Consider the following 21475-nt stretch of genomic DNA (forward strand, 5'->3'; position numbering starts at 1 on the left):
GGAGGGAGCTGGCCTCAGGTCAGCTGGGGAGCCCCCATATTCAGCAGAATTGAGGGGCAACAGAGAGCGGCGTCCATCTCCAGGGAACCCTGCAGGTCAGCCAAGGCCTTTATAACCCACACGAGGGAGCCACAGGGTACAGAGCTGCTGGGAATGGAGGGGATCTCACCACCCAAGATGCCAGAAAGGAGGTGGCAGCCAGGGGACACGGTGTACAGCTGCAAGTGGGCAAGAATCCTGTTCCCCTCATCCACGGCTCCTCCCTGCTGGTGGGTTTGCCCTCGACGTGTATTTCTCACACACTTATCCTCGATGACTCCTTTGATTCCGTAATTTTTTTTTGGTCACACCCAGCAACACTCAGGGGTTACTCCTGGCCCTGCACTTACTCCTGGCAGTGTTTGGGGGACCATACTGGATGCTGGGGGTTGAACCCGGGTCAGTCGCGTGCAAGGCAAATGCTCTACCCTTTGTACTATCGCTCTGGCACCTGATTCCGTAATTCTTTTACCAGGGTTTCCTCCTATCCTAGTTTTTTTCCATAACCAAGACTTCTATCTACTATGGATTTAGGCAGGGTGTGCTTATACGCGTTCCTCCCTCCCTTTTTTTTTATACCTTCATGTAAATGGAGCAGCTAGGGAGATAATTAGCTACTAAAATTTTTCTTCTCTGAATGCTTGCCCATGTTATATTTCTCTTCTGTGTGCAGGGAGGAGTTGATGGGGAGAACAAGAAAATATGTTTTAATAGTAAAATTTTAGACCCTTTGGAGTATTCATAAATAAAAAGCAAGCTTTCCTGAAGAAATCTTTAGCTTTCAAATAACTGGATTTCGATAGACCTATCTTCAGCAAGGTAAAAATGAGGTTGATACAATAACAAAGGCTGCGAGTAATTTATATTAATACCTCCAGTACAGCAATACCTCCTCCTTGCCCGACGCAACTCAACACTGTGACTAAGCAAAAGCAGGTAACCAGGGATGCTGGTCTCTCACTGGAAAGGGCTCTGGGGGTCAGACTTCATGAAGCCCACAGCTGCAGTCTGATCCCCCCAAACCATTCGCCCTCCCTACCATTCCTCCTCCTTCAAACATTGCTCTGCTTTGTACCCTCCCTCACAGGCTGCTTTGCCGTTCCCAGATTGCTCCATAAATGGAAGCAAAAACCACGGACTCTCTCTCCTCTGTCTTCTTTCACTGAGCCTGAGTATTTTGCGATTCATCCCCGTTGCAGCGTATATTATTAATAATGCATTCCTTTTCATTCCCACAGTTTTACTTCTTCACCAACACACACAATTTGCTCATTCATGAACTTGTTCATGGTTAACTGTTATCATCAGGAGGGTGACCAGGAACCGAGCCATTCTGAAACTGCATATCCCAAGTTTTTGTAAGGGGAGAGTAAATAATAGTAATAATATTAATAATAATAATAAACAAACCCAAAAAACAAGTCACCCAGAAACAAACAACATGCTCCAGGGTGAGACAGAGATTCACATCCTCGCCTGCCCCCCGCCCCCCACTAGTGTGCCAAATGCTCACCCAATTCACTCTGACTGTCCATGTAAAAGCATGTCCACTAGAGAAATAAATGGGTTTGGGTTGCAGCCTAATCACTGACAATCTGGTCTGGATCGTACCCACTTCGTAATAGGTCTCATCCCTCCACTATCTGGAAAGCTGTGGGTTCCACTGGGTCAAAGTCCTGGAGAGAGACACTGTCCTAGAGCAGACTCCTGCTATACCTTAACAGACAGCTCAAGGCAAGAGCGACCTGTCCTACCGAGGCAGAGGGCTGAGTGTGGGAAGGAGGTGAGTCTGCAGGAACCTGGCTGGCAGGAGAGAGAGGGTCAGCAGTACTCCGGACCCAGCCGCTCGGCCTGGCTTCCTGCCGTGCTCTGCCATGACAAACCTTTCCATCCAGCCTCTCTGCTCTCATACCAGAGCTACCCTCTTTTCACCGGGAGGCGGCAGTGGCCCTCCCAGGTGGTGCTCTAGAGAGACAGGGGTACTGGGGAAGTGGGGTGAGTCCCCCCAAGGCAATGATCACCAGCCAATAAGGTCTACAAGGGCTCAGGGACGCGATGATGTTCGGGAATCCATGGTGCAGGCCACATCTGGGTGCTGGACGCCTCCCTGGCCATACCAGGAGTAAGCCCTGGGCACAACAAGGTGTGGCCCCCAAAACAAACACACACTCACACACATACACCATGACCACACCAAAAAAAAAAAAAAGAGTGAAAAAAAGAAGTTTGTCTTGACTCAGAAACGGCACACAGGGGCTGGAGCGATAGCACAGCGGATAAGGCATTTGCCTTGCACGCAGCAGACCCGGGTTCAATTCTCAGCATCCCATATGTTCCCTGAGCACCGTCAGGAGTAATTCCTGAATGCAGAACCAGGAGTAACCCCTGTGTATGGCATGACACCCCCTACCCCGAAAAAAAAAAAAAAGAGGATCTGGAGCTATAGCACAGCAGGGTGGGCGTTTGCCTTGCACACAGCCAACCTGGGTTTGATTCCCAGCATCCCATATGGTTCCCTGAGCACTGCCAAGGATAATTCCTGAGTGCAGAGCCAGAAGTAACCCCTGTGCATCACCGGGTGTGACCCAAAAAGCAAAAGAAAAAAAAAAACAGAAACAACACAGTTGACCCTGAATGTGCCTGATCTCATCAGAAATGGCACACATGGCAGACTGAGGCAGAAAAAGGATGCTGCTCACCTACCCTGAGCAATGGGCGGGTAATTCTGTGATGAGACTCACCAAGCATCAGGAAGACAGCGAAAGGGAAATCTCCACCCATTGTGATTAACTGGGATCACGGGTTTTCTGATTCTCTGCATTATTCACTAGCCAGGGCCCTGATCCAACAGAAAGTGCTGCGGGAATCCCTCTCTCCTTTGCTAATGTGCCTCCGGGTCTTCTGAGGCCTTGTTTTTCATCAAGCCACTATTGCTTTGGTGGAAGCAAATCCGCACTGCCTCGTGTACTACTCTTCTCGTAAAAAGTCACTGTACTGTTTCTGAGACCACCTTCCTTTCGGGCACAGGGAGATCTTCCACATGCGCTAGGACCTCCCGTGCCCAGGAAGCAGTGCCATGGGTCTGCACTTGGAAATTGATCACCATCGCAGGCATTTCATTTTGTCTGCAATGGAGTGATCACTGTCTTCTTAAGGTTGTGGTGGTGATTATTCTATTAGACAACTCAGGGTCAATCCCTGGCGCCGCATACACTGAGCTCCTAAATGCCTGCAAGGTATCATTCCTGAGCAGAGCCAGGAGTAAGCCCTGAGCACAGCTGGGTTTGTCCCATTAATTTTTACTTAAAAAATAATGAGGAAGATTACATAAAGGTAAGTGACATAAAAGTGGACACCTGGTAAGTGAGCAGTGCAAGGATGACCTGATCTGCTGTAATCTGCATTTCTTTACAGCTGCCAAGTTTACAGGCTGGAATATACACCTGTGAAATGCATACCTGATATAGCTCTGGGTGGTTAAAAAAACTGGCTGTTCATAGCAGCCTTATCACAGACTTTCCCGAAGGTTGCAATATCAGTCCCTTAGGGTGTGCTGGAATAATCCAAGAAGACAGGGGTGTGTGTGTACTTACTGTGGGTTTAAAGGTAAATTTGGGGGTGTGTACTAATATATTTTTTTCCTGAAAAGGGGGAAGGGGAAGGTACACCAAATAAATTTGGAAACCTCTGGTTAGACATAATAATGCCAAGGAAACACCCACATGTCCATCAGAGGTGAAATCATTTATATACATATATATACAGTCTGTGCACACAACAAAATATTATTCAGCTATTAAAAAAAGGGAATTCTGATATCTGCTATAACATGGATAAGCCTTGCAGACATTATACTGAAATAAAAAGTCACAAAATAAACTACTATTTATGACATTTTTATGAAGTAACTAAAGGAGTCAAATCCATTGAAACTGGAGGAGGTGATTACCAAGACCTGGTGTGGTTCATGGGTGGAGAAGGAAGTACTAGCTCGATTAGTTTCAGTTTTGCAAGAAGAGAACTTCCTGCAGATGGAGTAGAGATGGCGGTATAAAACTGAGATTGGGCCTACTGCCACTCAATTCTATATTTTTAAAATAACCAAAACAGTATATTTTATGCTACATACATTTTACCACTTAAAAGTAAAAATCTTTTTGAAAAATGTGCTTCAGTCAAATGCTAATGAATTCTGAGTATGGTAATAACAGGTGTATCCTCCTGTTAAAATTGGGTTCTTGAGGCAGTTATGCCAAAATATATTGATGTATTAATAAGCTAGCATTTAGTTTAGTATTTTATGGTACCAAGTACTTGTACTTTGATTAATATAGATCTAATACAATACAATTATTTCTGAGGTAAACAATTTCTCTAGGACAGCATGTTTTTTAATTTATGAACACTCCAAAGGTTATAATATTTTATTATTAAAATATATTTTTATTCTCCTACTGACACAAAACAAACTAATTTTTTTTAATGCTGGCAGCGTAATTATCTAAATGTTTCACATGCATGAGAATTATTGGGGCTATGGTGCTGCCAGCAGGTCAATCTGTACCTGTGAAATTGATCCCCAACACCAACTGATCCCTTGAACACCACAGAAATCTCAAACAAAAATAAAAAAGGAGTCCTATTCTGTCCTGCTCATCTCTCAGAGAATTTTCTTCTCTCAGAAAAGTCCAATGAGCTGAAAAGTTTCTAGTCTTCACTGAAAATGTGATCAATAGTCTATGTATATAAGAACACGGTTTCCCTTCTTAAAAAAATTATTAGAACTCAGAAATGGTAAACTGTCAAATTCTTATTCCAAGCACCTTCAAGTTTCCTCACAGATGATTCTCAAAATACAGCATAAAGTCTTGGCCGGTAACCATAAAGATTCGTCACTACAATGTTTGTTTTGGTCAAGGCCCCCAAGAAATTGATGATCTAGAAGATGGGAAACTATCTAAAAGATACACATTAAAAAAAATACACATTTTAGTGTAAAAACAGGTGAACAACTGAAAAAAGAGAAAAAGAAACTCATGCCTACTTCCCCCATTTTCACTGGTACACACTGAAGGAACACTTTTGAAAGGATACTTTCCTCAAGTCTTGAGAAACACTATTGCAAATTGCAAACTGTTGATATATATTTTACCTTGTTTATCTAGATTCACATTAAGTATTAGATGTGATGACCCCCAAAAATCTAAATAGAGGACTTTTGAATACTGCATCTGTATCAAACAAGATTCAATTCAAAGACATCTACCCTCCATGAAGATAATCACATAAGGAGATTATTTATAAGGACAATCAGTGAGAGACTGTCTCATGGGTAAATGCCATACCTCGGCTCCACCCATCCACTTAGGTTCGTCAGGAAACTCGGCACACAAAATATCTTCTGACTGATCAGTCCCCAGGACATGGTAGTAGAGCTTTTGGTGGAGATTTGTAGATGTCTCTGTGCCTGCAAGACATAAAAATGTAGAACTGCAGTTGGTGACTTTGTTTTTCATTTTTGTTTTTGGATCACACCAGCGGTGCCCAGGGGTTACTACTGGCTCTGCACTCAGGAATCATTCCTGGCTGTGCTCAGAAGATCATCTAGGATTCCGGGGATCAACCCCAGATCAGCAATGTGCAAGACAAACACCTGACCCACTGTGTTATCACCCTGGTATCCAGGGTTGGTGTTTTTTTTTTTAAAAAAAATCTCTTCCAGTCGTGTCATACAATGCTAATTAAAAAGTTATGTGTCTGTTTGCAGGATACAGGCTAATATACAAAAGCCATTCACTCTCCTATACAATGTTCCCCATACTCTCTCTCTACTTTTGAGCATTATGGTTTGCAATACAGACACTGAGAGGTCATCATGTTTGTTCCATTATCTACTTTCTGCACACATCTCCCATCCCAACTGATTCCTCCAGCCATCGTTTTCTTAGTGATCCCTTCTCTATTCCATCTGCCTTCTCCCCTCTGCTCATGAGGCAGGCTTCCAGATATGGGGCAATCCTCCTGGTCCTTGTATCTAATGTCCTTGGGTGTCAGCTTCATAGTATGTTATTCTATACTCCACAAATGAGTGCAGTCCTTCTGTCTGTCCCTCTCTTTCTGACTCAAAAAAAATTTTTTTTTAGAAAAAGACTGTACAAGATGAAGATCACAAACACTGGTAATGTAACAGGTGAATAGGATACTTAGAAACAGACCTACATAAATTCCAATTATCTCTGACAAAGAAGGCAAGTCAACAGAGAAAAGATAGTTAAGTACAACTCTACAAAACTTCCAGAAGAAAACCCCTGAAAAAGAAAATCTAGAGACCTTTAGTTTGGTGATGCCATTTTAGATACAACACTGAAGAAGCCATGTGCTGTAAAAAGAAAAAAGAAGAAGCTGGACTTCATTAAAATTTCTAATCTGCAAGACACTGTACAGAGAACACAAAGCCACATCACAGACTTGGAGAAAATGTTTTCAGAAGTTGTATCTGATAAAATATTGCTACCCAAAACCTACAAAAGAAACTCTTAAAACACAACAAAACAAAGGTAGGAACGTGATGGCAAAATAGCGAGAACCGGTCTCTGCATCCTCCTGCTTTCATGGCAAAAAGTTGGATTAACTCCAGAAAAGGACCCCAAATTCTTATGAACAAGGGGCAGAGCTGAGAGAAAGACTGGAGACAGATGCTTTTGCCAGGAGAGGAACTCCCAGCACAGAGCACCAAGCTGCCATCGAGAAGAGAATTTCTACGATGCAAAACTTTCTCTGGGAACAGGGATGACTGATTTCCTAGTGTCCCCCATTCTATAGTCATATCCATACAACACTAGAACAGGAAGCAAGAAACTAAACCAGGCACTGAGGAACATACAGGTATCATCCTGGTGACCCCTCAAAGCCTCCCTGCTGGGCGCCATGTGAACAACTCATCAGCCCAGTCACCAGCAGGCACTGGCGGACTCAACTTGCCAAAGATTGCTGGTAAGAGGCGATACGAGATCTCGCTACTCAGAAACAAGCTACCTCAAACAAGTTGCCTTGGTGGGCTCGAACCACACCGGTGGAACAGCTCAGCTCCAGCAACCCCAGGCTAAAACCTGAGGCTTGAGACATTTGCTTCCACTAGCAAAGACATCTAGCCCCTCTTGGTTTTATTCTGATTGCCAGTAAGCAGACAGCACCCCTAAAGCAGAAAGTAGGCCATGGGCCACCCCTGAGGAAGAGTCAGCAAGGGGAGACAATGTGCGTGCTGTGAACTCCTGCTCAGCCCCTGAAGGCTCGCACTGTAACCAAAGGCCCATCCGTCCCTCATGCCCACCTCACACAAAGTTGTCTCAGTCACAACCAAGCCTGACTGAGCACAGAAGGGCAAGCTGGGGCTGCCAAGCACTAGCAACTTTGAATGCCTCACTGCCACTCTGGTCCTCTCCATCCTGGTGTGTGGGTACCTCTGGGCATGTCTAACTTGCTTAAACTTGGCACATAACTAGTTGTCACTGGGCACCCATGACTGCACCCAACTGTTTTCCAGGTCTGTTTAAACTTGGCCTTCGGAAGTCCTGAAGCATTCTGGGCTCAAAATACTGTTCTTGGCTTACTGGACCTTGGTGCACAGGTGTCCCTGGGAACTTGCAATTTTGTAGTACCCAGCTTACTCACGGGCCTGTTCAAAATCCAGCACTGGGTACCTGTAACAGCATGCCCTAGTTACCAGCCAGCCTGCTCAGGCCTGGTTCACATGAACATTTCATCATTTGTAATACTGACCCAGAACACTCCCAAGTTTGACTGAATCTCAGGAGGGCCCAGAGACTGCCAAGCACTGGCCCACTTGATTGCCATAGGAAAGACAAAGGTGACCCTGGGCATCCATAAGCTGCAACTTTGGGTCACTGCCCACATGTCCTCCAATCTGGTGCATAGAAACTTCTGAAGACCAATAATTTTGAGTCTTTGGTTGCAGCACAGACCCTGCCAAATGTAGACCTGCTGATGTCCAACAACAAGACGCTGCTCAGGTCCGCTTGAACTGAGCACTTAAAGGCTGGACACCCTCACTGTAGTCAAAAAGTCCATCTTGCAAATTCCTGAGCCTGTCGAAGAGCTTTCCCAACACAGCACCTCAAGCCAGGAGCAGAAAGCAGAAAAAGTCTCTTCAGGAAATGGTGTTCATAATATTAGACAGATGTTAACCCAAAATAGGTGAAAGATTTAAGAGGTAAAATTTGCTCCATGATACGGATTTAGGAGGTATCTCCTGATTCAGCCCCACTGACAAGGGAAACAAAAGCAAAAATAAATAGGGTGACATCAAACTAGAATACTTTTATACTAGGAAAGTAACATGGGGTTGGTGAGAGAAAATACCCACAAACCATACAACTGATAAAGTCCTAAAATACAAGTTATAATATGAGTATGCAGAATACAATAACCAAAAAACAACTACCGCATCACAAACTGGGGAGAAAAACTGAACGGACACTTCAATTGAACAGACATACAGATGGTCAGCGGGATGTGACAAAATAACCTTTGTCACCGTTTATCAGGGAAATGTAAATCAGAGCAATGAAATTAATCCCAAGATCAGTAAGATCAGTAATAGGGCAGAAATAAGTATCTTAAAGGCAGAAACAGAAAGCAGAGTCCTCATTCACCATTGGTGGGAACAAAAGCAACTTCAGTGTCTGTGGAGAACAGTATGGAAAACGTCTCAAAAAGTTAAAAACAGAACTACTTTGTGATTCAGAAATCCCACTCCTATGTATCTATTTCAAGAATATAAAAACACCAATTTGAAAAGATATGCACATACCCATGTTCACTGCAGTGCTATTATAATAATCAAGATCTAGAAATAACCCAAATGTTCCCAACAGATGAGTAGGTAAAGGCTATAGAGGGTGTGTGTGTGTGTGTGTGTGTGTGTGTGTGTGTGTGTGTTTACACACATACATACTGAAATACTTAGAAATGAAGAAATCTCAGAGGTTGGAGAGATAGTACAGGGTTAAGGTGCTTGCCTTACATATGGCCAACCCGGGTCCAATTCCCAGTATCCCTTATGGTCTCCGAAGCCTTGCCAGGAGTGACCTCTGAGTTTAGAGGTCACTCCTGGCAAGGTGTGGCCCCAAAACCAAAAATAAAAAAAAAATTCAAAAAAATCATGCCTTCTGATACAATACAAAACTAGTTATGCCAAGTGAAATAAATCAGAAAGAGAAAGACAAATACTGGATAGTATTGCTCACCTGTGATATATAAGGAAATGAAGCAAGGGAATCGACATTGTACTCTGAAAACAAACCCTCAGACTCTGACCACTGATTTGGGGCTTAGATGGGGGAGGGTTGGTGAAAGGGTCTGGGAGACAAGTAGATAGATACTTTTCTGATGCGATGAATTTGTTAAAGCACATAAACATTAACACTATTGTGTTATCTCAATAAAGAATTAATAACAAAACTACCAAAAAAATAAATGAAAACCAACCCAAACAATCCAGTACTAAAAAATGAGTGCTCGCAGCTTACACTGGTTCAATCCCTGGCACTGCAGATGGTTTTTTGGATCAGTGCCAGAGAGTCACATCTAAGCACAGAATCAGAACAGTCCCCAAACACCACTGGTGTGGCCCCCAAGCCCTACCAAAATGAAAATAGAGTCAAAGACTTGATAGACACCTCACCAAAGAAGTTACATAGATGGCTTCTATAGATGTTCTTTACATGTCATCTCGAAAATGTGAGCTGAAGCAGTGAAACATCACATTTAGTGATATTATCACATCCATTAGACAGTGCAAACTCTACAACACTGACATTACAAAATGTTTGCAAGAATGTGAAGCAATAGAACGCTCATTTGTTGCTGAAAGAAATGCAGAATATGGTAGCGCCACTTTAAGAGAAAATTTGGTCATTTATTCTAACACTAAACTCGCCGCTACTATATTCTGTAGCAAGGTGCACCTTGCTACCTGTCCCCAGAAGATGAAAACCTGTGTCTACACAAAAGCCTGCATTTATATGTTTAGAGGAGCCTCATTCACAATTTCCAAAGGTAGAAGGAGCAACCAAGATGTCTTGTACCCTATATCTTAGATATGTGGTATATCAGACAATGGAATATAATTCAGTGCTTAAAGGAAATGAACCACTGAATCATGAAAAAAAAAAATTGGAGGAAACACCATGCTAATGAGGTCAATCTGAAAAGATTTTATAACATCTAATTCCAAATATTATTACCCTTTAGAAAATATTAAGCTGTGGAGAGAGTAAAAATCTTTAGTAGTTGCCAAGGGTCAGGGTCAGATAGATGAATAGATAGAATACAGAGGATTAATAAGGTGGTAAAAAATTCTCCACATGGTACCACAGTGATACATGCATGCCATTGTGTGTGCCCATGAAACATTACACCACCAAGATGAATCCCCATGTAAACTATAGACATGCATGACATGTCGACAGGGGTTCTCTTTACCTCTCTGGTGGGGTTTTTATTTTGCTAACGAAGGCAGGAGGGCAGGGGACACATGGGAAATTCACTTTCCACTCAATCTTGGCCGTGAACCTAAAACTTCTTTAATACATATTTGTTGATTTCAGAGATTGTTATGTGATACTATTTTTAAATGAAATATACCAAACTTTCAGCACAACATAGAAAAATGTTCCCCCCCCCAGCACACACACATACACACACACACACACACACACACACACACACACACACACAAACAAAGACAATACTATAGTACTTAAAAAGATGATACTTCACAGACTTCAATGTTCTTGGCCAGGAATTTGGAAAGAAGCTTAAAAGCCGAACCACTTAGCTTCATTCCTAAAGACTTTTGTCACCTAACCGGAGAGATTGTCAAAAGCCCAAGAGCCTCTCAATAAAGGTGGAGTAAATTCCCTGCTGGGAGTACATGTTGGCTTTAATTACACATTAATTACTAATCATTACTACTGTTGCCACCGAAAGCTGAGGGTGAAAAAAAGATCCCACATTTTTCACCATTAACTTAATAACATTGTTCTCTAGCAGCAAATGCCTAGTCATCTACTTTTTTGGACACCTGAACTTGGAAAGAGCCAATGTTTTCTAACTTAGAGCACTCTTCCCAGAGGCAGTTCATCAGGTATTCAGAGCAGAGAGGTTTTACTTTAACCAACATCCTTGAAAAAAAGTAAACCCTACTTTGAGCTCTTTTTGTACTCAAAAGTTTTGCAATATCTAATCAGAAGTCAACAAAAAGCTTTCAAATGTAACCGGAAGAGATTTTTCAAAAGTGCTGTCCCTCTCGTCCCTATTCAACTGGGAGGACACCGAAGAAACAAACACAAAGAAAATGTATCTAAAAATGACACCGGAACAGCAAGACATAGAAAGGGGACAGCTCACGCTAGACAAAAGCACTGAAACAGCTGCGCTTCTCACCCCCCTCTTGGCTGGCCAGCTTGGAGCCAAAACTTTACACCTGAACTCTGATTCTCTAACAGAGGGACTGCAAAGCCCACCCGAGAAGACCAAGCAAAAGAACTTGAAAATGCAGCATGCTGTTTGGAAATGCGGGGGTGCCATCATAAAGGTGCTCCTGCCGCTGCTGCTCCAAGAAAGAACAAAATCATGGAAAATCTACAGCAACCTGGGTGGAAGTGGAGGGGATCATGCCGAGAGACGTCAGGCAGAATGAAAGGGACAGATACCGAGTGAGCTCTCTCATTTGTGGGACTTCAAGGATACACAGCGAGAAAGTGACAAAGATCCAAAGACAACACAATGGGGGAACTGGCACACACAACTGAGATCAAGGCGGCTGAGAAGGATGTGGGGTGAAAGGAAGGGAAGGAAGAAGGCTACACTGGTGACGTGTGTGGTGTCAGAATTATGTCCAGGAGAATCCATTAATCATAGTATTGTAAGCCAAAAGTGAATACATAATCACACTGATCACTTGACATCCCGTTACTCATTGATTTGCTCAGTGGGCCCGAGTAACATCTCCATTCATCCCTGTCGAGTGATAGTGTAGCCCAATGGCATCTGCTTGCTCCAGGAACACAAAGAGCCTCAAACCATTCATCCAGGATCTTGAGGAAGAAGTCTGACCATCTTGTAGGTGGGCAGACACGAGATCTTTTGACGTCTTGTGGAATCCAGTCGGTAATAGCTCTAATGGAATGAACATCTCCAAATGCAGCAGTTATGTGTACCTAGGTCGAGAACTCAACATGACGGAAGGACCTGGCATATGAGCTGCGCAGGACGAAAAAAGCAGCGTAGAATGCCTTCAAGAGTGTCGAAGAAATAGCTAAGAGGATGAAGAACCTACAGCTCTGGGCACATCTCTTAGATTCGACTGGTCCACTTTCTGCACTAACATACGCCTCAGAGACCTGGGCCCTATGAAAACAGCATGAGAACACTATTCGGGTCTCCCAAAGAGGAATCGAAAGAGCTATGCTTGGAGTATCACGCTTCACTCAAGTGAGAGAATGAATCCGGAGATCCAACCTCCATCGACGATGGAGAATCAGGGACACTGTCTCCTTTGCCAAGGCGTCGAAAATCAGATGGGTTGGACACAGAATGCTATTTGGAGACGACCGCTGGACTAGAGCCATTACATAAATAATAAGCGCAAAAAAAAAAAGATACTGCTGCTTTGGTATTAGCAAACAGCTTATACCCAGGCAAGGCAGATGAGATGGGACTTGATCCCTCCTATCTGGCAAGATGAGCAGAACAGGGGCAAAGCAAGAAGGAACATTGTGCAATAGAAGAGGAGAAACTAAGAGGTGGCAGGACCATAAACAATGCCATAGATCCATGACCTTGATTTCTACTCTTCCCACTTCATAACTGGTTTGATGTTCTCCAACTCAAAGAGCTGCTGGGTTTTCAATAGTATTTGCACTTCTGGCACAATTTCATTATGTGATTTGGTAATTTAAAAAAAAAATAGTGTCAAGATAAACGCGGCCAACAAGTGATCTGAAACAGAAGAAAAGTCTAACCAGAAGAAAAGAAGTGATCACTGACCAATGAAAATGTTCTCTCTCAAATCTAAAATGACTGATCATCATCAAATAAGTTGGTTTGGAGAAAAAAAAAAGAAAAGAAAAATTCATCCCCAATGAAACCTTGGAAGATATATAATACACTGGTGAGAGACAGACTGCAGTTAACAGCTCCAAATTTTCTCAGTTTTCTCATCTTCCTACCTCTGGAATAAGGGCTGGGTTCTATTACTTCCTTCAGCCAACAGGAAGTAACTAAGTAATCTTGACCCAGTACCAAGCCCAGGTTCACAGAGGTTGTACCCGTCAGCTCTATGTCTCCATATCCTGCTGTCTTGAACAAATTGGGGCCAACATGCCAGTGGGTAAGACACTCTATGAAGCAAAGTCAAGGTCACAGGCATGTGAATGAGCTAAGTTGAGATCAGCCGATCATTCTATAACTGATCAGAGATATGAACACTTCAACTACATAAAAGAAATTTGCTGGGTGTTCCATAGACTCACAAAGACAAATAATTATTATTCTGAGTCACTGATCTACAACCATGCTGGATTCAGTGTCTTTTTGACGTAAACTGGTTCTAGACCAATCTGTAGGATTTAACGCCAAGTGTTAACACCAAGTGAAGAAGTCGTAATTCTACTGTGCCTTTTCTCTATTTTCTAACTTCTATTCCACCAAAAACGTTCCCTCACAAGTCAGCTTACCATCACTTTTTCCATCCTGTTGGGGATAGGAGTTGTAGAACATTCCCTTCCCATCATGGGTCCAGGCCATACAGCTGAACTTGACTCTTTCAAGCACATCTGGAAGCTCTTTGGCACCATCAACTTTCATGAACTTGATAGTCACCCAATCAGAGCCACTGGAACTTAGACCATAGGCAAAATATTCACCATCTTCGCTGAAGGCATAGCCTGTGGAACACAAGGGAAATTGCAGAACAAACATGAGCATACAATGCCTCACCTAAGCTCGTCTCTCTTTCTCTCTCTCTCTCTCTCTCTCTCTCTCTCTCTCTCTCTCTCCTGACAAAGCTAAAGTTCTCTCTCACACCTGGAAGCAGAATATGGCAACAGAAGGAGCTAGAAAACTGGCAAGGGAGAAACTCAGGGGCTGATTCCAGCTCCTATGGGAGTTTGTCTTCTGATTAGGTAAGTTTCCTAGCCTGTTGAGTGTTTTCATCTATAAAATGAAGTATATGATCATCTGACTGCAGGCATGCTTCCACTCTTTAATTTCTATAATCCCAAAGGCAGTTCAGTTAAAAGCAGGGCTCCCTCTGGGATTTGCAGGATACTTGACTCATACACTAACAGGAAGATGGGGAAAACCACTGCTTTAGGAGTAAGGAATGATTATTTACATACACAAACACAGAACAAGTCTGGAGTCATCAGGTGATGCTTGAAACATATTCACTCTATTTGAAACCATTCTACATCCTCTTTTTCTGAACACTGCTGACACTCAAGGATTAATGTCTACACTATCTGAACACCATCATATCAAGTAAGTTCTAAGGGTTTGAAAAAAAAAGGTTCACATGATAGTGTAAATTCCAGACTGACAAGGAAATTCAAAATATGTATATATATATATTTTTTTTTCCCCTTTTTCTTTCTCTCTCCTTTTCTCTTTTCTTTTCCGGGACCAGAAGTACTCAGGAGCTATTCCCAGCTGTTGCTCTAGGGTTGCTCGAGGCAGTGTTGGGGCATCATATGTGGTATCAGGGACCAAAACAGGGCCTCCTACATGCAAACTTGTTTTCAGCCCGCTGGCTAACTTGTCTCTTTGGCCCTTGCACCTAATTCCTTATTGCCATGACAGATGGAATGATCTAGCCACTAATGGAATGTTTACTGACAAATATTGATGAGTTTATATTGGTTTTCCTACATTTTTGTTGAGCCACACCCAGAGGTGCTCAGGTCTTACTCCTGGCTCAGTGGTCAAGGATCAATCCTGATAGGGCTCAGGGTGCCAGCGAGCAAACCTGGGCTTACCACATGCAAGGCAAGCATCTGACCTGGTATTACTATTTGTTCCGGTTTTGATAATTATTACAAATTAGTAAGTATAAAATAATAGGACAGCAGCATTTGATACCAGACACTGATAAGAGAGATTTCCTCTAGTAAAGTTTGCTAAATTCTAGGGGCAGGGGAAGGTGTTTGAAATTATTCTAAAATACCCACTATTTTCAGAAGATCTGAACTTTATTTTTTTCCTATTAATGGAAAATAACCTTAAAACTTTATCAAAGCCCACTTAAAATTTCTGTAATATATTCAGGGTTATATGTAAATACATACCGGCAAGAAGTCTAAATGGTCACAGGGAAAAAAATATTCACTTTTTATATAACTCACGTTATATAAATGTCTTCCCGTTGTTCATCAATTTGCTCAAGTGGGCCCAGTAATGTCTCCACTGTAAGACTTGTTGTTACTATGTCTGGCATATCGAATATGTCAAGGGTAGCTTGCCAGGCTTTACCATGCAGGTGAGATACTCTCGGTAGCTTACTGGGCTCTCAGAGAGGGGCAGAGGAATCAAAGCCGGGGTGGCCAGGTCAGCTGCATGCAAAGCAAATGCTCTACCTGTTGTGCTATCTCTCCAGCCCAAATAATATAATAAATAAATAAATGAAAGAACAGAGAAAAACATGAGACCCTGTTTTCAAAATAGAAATCTCCTGGGTGAATTGCAAGATTAACCTTAGTTGAAACTAAATGAATTCCTATGCAGGTTCTATTACTGCAGAAAACCAGTGTATTAAGCTCATTTATAACTCCAAGCTCAAATTCATAGAGGAACACTCGTAAACGGGCTGGCATCTTACTTTCAAGACTTAGTCTAAGGAACTGTCATTTACCAACTGCTTGGGAAGAGGAAGAGGAATCCCTTAGGACTGGATGATTTAATCAAAGACCCTTTTGCACTAAACTGTTGGGATATTTTTTTTGTCCTTCTCTTGGTGCCAGGAATTGAATCCAGATTTGCCCATGTGCAAGGCACATGCCATTTAACCCAGCCTTCGCCCTGAACCCCTGCATGGCTTTAGTTCCCCTGGGAAGGTGAATCCCCACCTGCTAGGTTACAGAACTCTGCCCTTCAGATTGCTCAGCTCTGCACCTGTGCTTTTCCTGCAACACACTAAATAAATAAATAAATCTGAACTTTGGTTTTTTTTCTATCAATGGAAAATAATAGAAAATTATAGATAATAATGCTGCAGGAGAAATGCTGCGCTAACACTGGTGGGAGATGATTCTCAGGGCAGGCGATGACTATACCAGAGGATCACAGAACAGCCATGTTTCTCATGAATTTCATCAGTCTTTCCCAAGCAGGCAGTAACCACCAGAGGAGGGGTGCTGGATCCACCCTGGGGGCTGAGTGTCGGAACAACCCTGAGGGGGGGGTGACAGTCTAACTGGGAGCACTTTCTATTCGTTCTCCTATAAACAGATTTCCAAGATCCAGGAGGGTGTCAGGTAATGTCTGTGTGTGCGTGTGTGTGTGTGTATATATACATATATATATATATATATATACACACACACATATATATATAATTTTTTTTTTTTCTGAAAACAAGATGGGAGTTTGGGCACATCAATCCTCCCAGGGTAACATTTGGAGGAGGGAGGGAATATCTTGTGGTGTTCTGGGAAACATGTGGTGTCGGAGATCAAAGTGGGATCTCTTGCAATGCAAAGCATGTGCCCCAGCCCAATGAGCTCACTTTCGAGGCCCTGGTATGATAATCTTTAGGGCCGGCGGATGAGGTTATCTTGGGGGCAAAGCTATTTAAGTAAGAGACATACAGTGATGGCAGGCAAACGTCTCTGTTCAGTTTTAAACGTGTATCTTCAGGGAACTGAGAACCAGCTGTCCAATTTCTACAATACTGAATTCTCCCCCCCCCCCCCCCTTATCTCTTAATTCTAACACACTGGCCATAATCTAAATTTTAAGGCTCTTATCACTGCCCTCCCCAAGGGCAGAGAGCTGATAACTAGTCCTTCCAATTTTGAGTTGCTAGATTGGAACACTTCTTGTCTGTGTTTTAATGTCTCACCAGATGATTCAAGTTTTTCTATCAGTGCTAGCTTGCAGAGTTAGCATCGGCGAAGACGGTTCGACTTCCAGGGCCCAGAAACCTGGAGAGCTAATTTGGGTCCAGTGTGAATTACACTCCAGTGAGGCTTCATACCATCCCAAGAATGTGCTACCTGTATGATCTAAAAATACTGTGCGGAGCGAGCTTCCCTGCCAGGGTGGGTGCAGCTGCGCCTCAGAACTGTCCCCACAATGGTGCGTGCCCACTGTCTGGAGCTCCTCAGGTGGGAGGCCTCCACGCACTCCGTACTGCTGCCGCCGACCCCGGGACCTCACCTCGCAGCGCCACCGTGCCATCATCAGAGAGCGTGTTGGGGTCCAGGAACACTCGGGCTTCCCCCTCTAAGGAATCCTGTACGTATAATACTCGCTGGTTCTGCAACCCTGTGTTGTAAAAATAGAAATACCTGGAGGACAGAGAAGGCTTCTGTTTAGTTAGGGGGTTTTCGATTTGTAGAAAAGAAACTAAATACACAGTGTGCAAAGAACTAAATACACAGAGACAAGCGAAAGAAACACAGCAATACAAAGGTTCGACGGCAAACAGGCCAGGCCGGGAGCACAGGCCGCAGCTAGAGCATGCCCCCTGAACTGCTTTAGGTATTCAAACCATGGCCTGTCATTCTGGACACGGTACCAATATTAACATCTGTATTATTATTCACAGAAGTATGTTAAGCTGCAGTAAGTATATTGATCTATTTTCACTTGTTCATATTAAAACACACACAGACAGCTAAACAGAGGCAAAGACTGCTTTACAGGTGAAAGTTATGATTACTATTCCAAGAAAGTATAACATTTGGATGTCACAGCAAAATGAAAATTAAGGATTAGTTGGATCGAACCTTGTATGAAACACAGAAATTCATTAATATAAGAATCCAGTGACGTCTGTATACACATCTATGATTTTAATTGCCCAGTGTTGCTGGGCAGTGGGGGAGGCACTAGGGTCACCTGGGGGTGGTGACCAAGTCAGGGGGCCAAGTGATGCGTGGGATTGAACCTGGGGCCCCATGCACCAAGTTCTGTGTTCTATCTTCTCAGCCACATCCCTGATCCATAAAGATTGTCTTATTGACCTGTGTGCTTTTATGCCTTTGAGCAGTAAACTATATAAGCTGTAGTGACTTTTTCTTTTCAGTAAACAGAGCAGATTTTCTAAAATGAAATGCTTCCCTAGCCAGCTTACTGAAACCAGGATCTGTAAGCCAACACCCCTCCCCCACCACACACACACACACACACACACACACACACACACACACACACACCCTTTTCCCCTTTTTTTTCCATTTTGGGTCACACTGGTGATGCTCAGGGGTTATTCCTGGCTCTGCATGCAGGAATGAATCCTGTCGGTGCTTGGGGAACCATATGGGTTGCCAGGGATCAAACTCAAGTCGACCACATACAAGGCAAAAGCCCTACCCCCTGTACTATACTTTTCCAACCCACGTCTAACATTCCAAAGTAAATTTAGGACAGTGACTCCACTGAAACTGAGAAAAAGAACTAGGGAACATACTTACGTGGGTGAAAAAAGTAGAATAAGAGGGATGAATAATTAGGTGTTGCCTCTTGGCCCATTTCAATTCTTACAAGAAATGCATGTAACAAAAATTCAAGTAGTATAAGCCAAAGATAATTAATCTTATTGGCAAAGAAATCTCTCCTGTCATCTATAAATCCTATCTCTCAAATTACTAAGCCATAGGAGAACAAGAATTTCCAGTAATCTAGAGTTCTTCTTATGATAAAGCTCTCCTACTTTTCTTAATCCTGACTTGAAGAATTTGGACAGTACCAACAGTCAATAAAGTATCACTTTTATATTCGAGCACAGGACGAAATTGGTTTCAAAGAATTCAACTAACAAATTAAGTTCCTGAGGATTTATCTTTACTAATTTTTAGAAATACTCAGAGCAAGAAAGAGAAAGGAAAATTAAGAAATGAAAACAAGCTCACATACCGCTTTCCTTTCTTGAAATGGCAACTGTACTTGGGGTAGTCATAGAGCTCAGTCATTCTCTCTTTGTAAAGGCCTCGGATAGGACACTGCTCAAGGAATGGCACCGTGATCTTGTTCTGGGCCTCCACAAAAGCCTAAAAAAGAACATGACAATGGGAAAAGCAAATCAAACATGAAACGTCCTCCCTCGAATGTTAGCCAGTCACACAGATCCTCCTCAACAATAAGCAATCTCAACTCACTTCAAAGTCAGTCTTACCAAGCAACGCAGTTTTATTAGCTTAGCTTTACTGACCTGAGACTCGAGAATGCTACGAGTCTGTCCAAAAGCTGAGACCATTTTCTCACTGCTCCCAGCAGGCACGGTCCACAAACACTCATATATCAGGGCAACTTCACCTGATGCCCACCCTTCTTTCTCTCTGCCCCTGTCTGCTGAAGTCAAAGAATCAAAGTTGGTGCTATAGGGCGCAAGAGCATGTGTTTTGTTTAAGACTTAATTTTCTAATGCCTACTACATGGTCAATTCCAGGGAACTCTGCAAAAACCTGAAAACTAAAAAAACAAAATTGAAAAAAATTGCAAATGGGTTGCACTGAACAAGAATTTCAAATACAGTTTATAGGAAGATGGCTTGCAAGACAGGCCAGAGATGGCTTAAAAGAAGTCAGGGACTCTGCAACAAAGCCGAGCAAGGAGTTGTTTGTTTTTGTTTCACACTGGATGGGATGTGTCTAACTACCCAGCGCTGATAACTAAGCAGTTAGAATATTTACAACAACCACTATAAAAAGTTGGCCTCATAAAAATCCACATGTACCTATTTGGAAGAAATAAAACAAGAATAAATGTGTTGGGCTCTAAATTCAATGGGAGGTTTAATCAGAGATCTGTGAGCAGATTAATTTCTTAGGAGAAAACTTCAGGAAACAACAACAAAACGTATTTTGAACAGCAGACAAAAACACAATGATGATGCGAGCCTACTCTTGGAAGGATCAGTTAAGGTCTAAGGGCCCATTCTAGCTTGAAAAGATCTTCTAATGAGCTCTCCTACACAAACCACCCACCTCACACCAGAGCACCAAAAAGAAAGCAGTTCTAAAAACTCATTAACATTTGGAATGCGCTTGAAAAACTGGAGAGAAAGCGTGCAAGGGACTAGGGCCAGCTCTGCTAAGAGCTCACTCCTGGCTTTACAACTGAGGGATCACTCTTGGCAGGGCTGAGGAGACCACCTGGGGTGCTGCGGCTCAAACCAGGGTCAGCCACAAGTGAGCCCAAAGCCCTCCCTGCTCTGACCCCTACACAACAATTTTTGCAAGTAGACCAAGTCAAGAAAAATGATACTCGACTCTGCTTATTTTTATTTAGACACAAAATATTCATCCTCCGGTGTTTTGGAAACTTAAGAAAGGAGCCATCACTTATCCCGGGAGGTACCTTACATGCAGCCAGACAAGAGGTTAGAGTTCTCCAGGGAGGGAGACACTTATTCCAAGGAGGGCAGCCTGAGAGGCCCCCGCCCCCCCCCCCCCCATAGGGGTTTTCAGTTGTGGTGAGAGGGCGCAGCCCTGCAAAGATGGGGACCAGCAGCAGCAAATGCCAGGCCCTGGGGCAGGGGAGCCCGAGGGCGTGAAAGATAAGAGGGTCAGCAAGGCCCGAGAGAGCAAGGGAGGATACAGCAGTCACGCACAGAGGCACAGAGATGTGGGTAGGAGCGAGACCACCTACAGGCCACCTGCGAGACCACGTAGCACCACCTGGGACCCATGAGGTCTGGCCTGCTCTAAGATAATGCAAACCAGGGGGGAATTCCCCGGGTGTAGTGATGTGCGTTAAGAAAGCATTTAAGACATTTTAGCTCCTTGAACACTGATTTTGCTGTGTTGTTAATTTGAGTCGGGAGAATGCAAGCCAGTCTTTTAAGTATTGCTCTATTTAAAGTTAGGGACTAACGTTGGTGGGTGGGAGGTGACAAATTTGGATGTACCACCCTAGAATTCTTCAGGAGCACTATTACGCCTGCTGCAGTGGTTGTATGGACATTTTTTAAGAAGAGGCAGTGTGTCTAGTTTTAGCAGAAAATGGACATTTTAAGGAGGAAAGCTGATGTATCTGTTTTAGCGGAGGGGGGGGAGGGGAGGGGGGCAGGGGGCACACCCAACAATGTGTTTCTTTGAGCTGAAGCCCCGATGGTCATGTAGCAGCTGGGATTGTACTGTGTATGAGAAGAGCTCTGCTGCCTCCTCTGAGCATAGATGGGGGGAGGGGGGCA

The 21475-nt window shown here is 43.3% G+C and overlaps 1 protein-coding gene across 1 annotated transcript in view; it reads right to left on the reverse strand.

The window, feature by feature from the left end:
- The window catches only part of PREP (prolyl endopeptidase), a 125849-nt gene that overhangs the window by 79908 nt on the left and 24466 nt on the right, over nucleotides 1–21475 (reverse strand). The window contains exons 3-6 of the mRNA XM_056125017.1: nucleotides 19198–19331; nucleotides 17497–17627; nucleotides 13800–14009; nucleotides 5385–5506 (exon numbers count right to left, since the gene is read on the reverse strand). Of these exons, the coding sequence (XP_055980992.1) occupies nucleotides 5385–5506; nucleotides 13800–14009; nucleotides 17497–17627; nucleotides 19198–19331 (597 nt within the window). The remainder of the gene's footprint in view (nucleotides 1–5384; nucleotides 5507–13799; nucleotides 14010–17496; nucleotides 17628–19197; nucleotides 19332–21475) is intronic.

The sequence above is a fragment of the Sorex fumeus genome, unplaced genomic scaffold (assembly GCF_029834395.1).
Source record: "Sorex fumeus unplaced genomic scaffold, SorFum_2.1 ptg000054l, whole genome shotgun sequence".
Lineage (NCBI taxonomy): Eukaryota > Metazoa > Chordata > Mammalia > Eulipotyphla > Soricidae > Sorex > Sorex fumeus.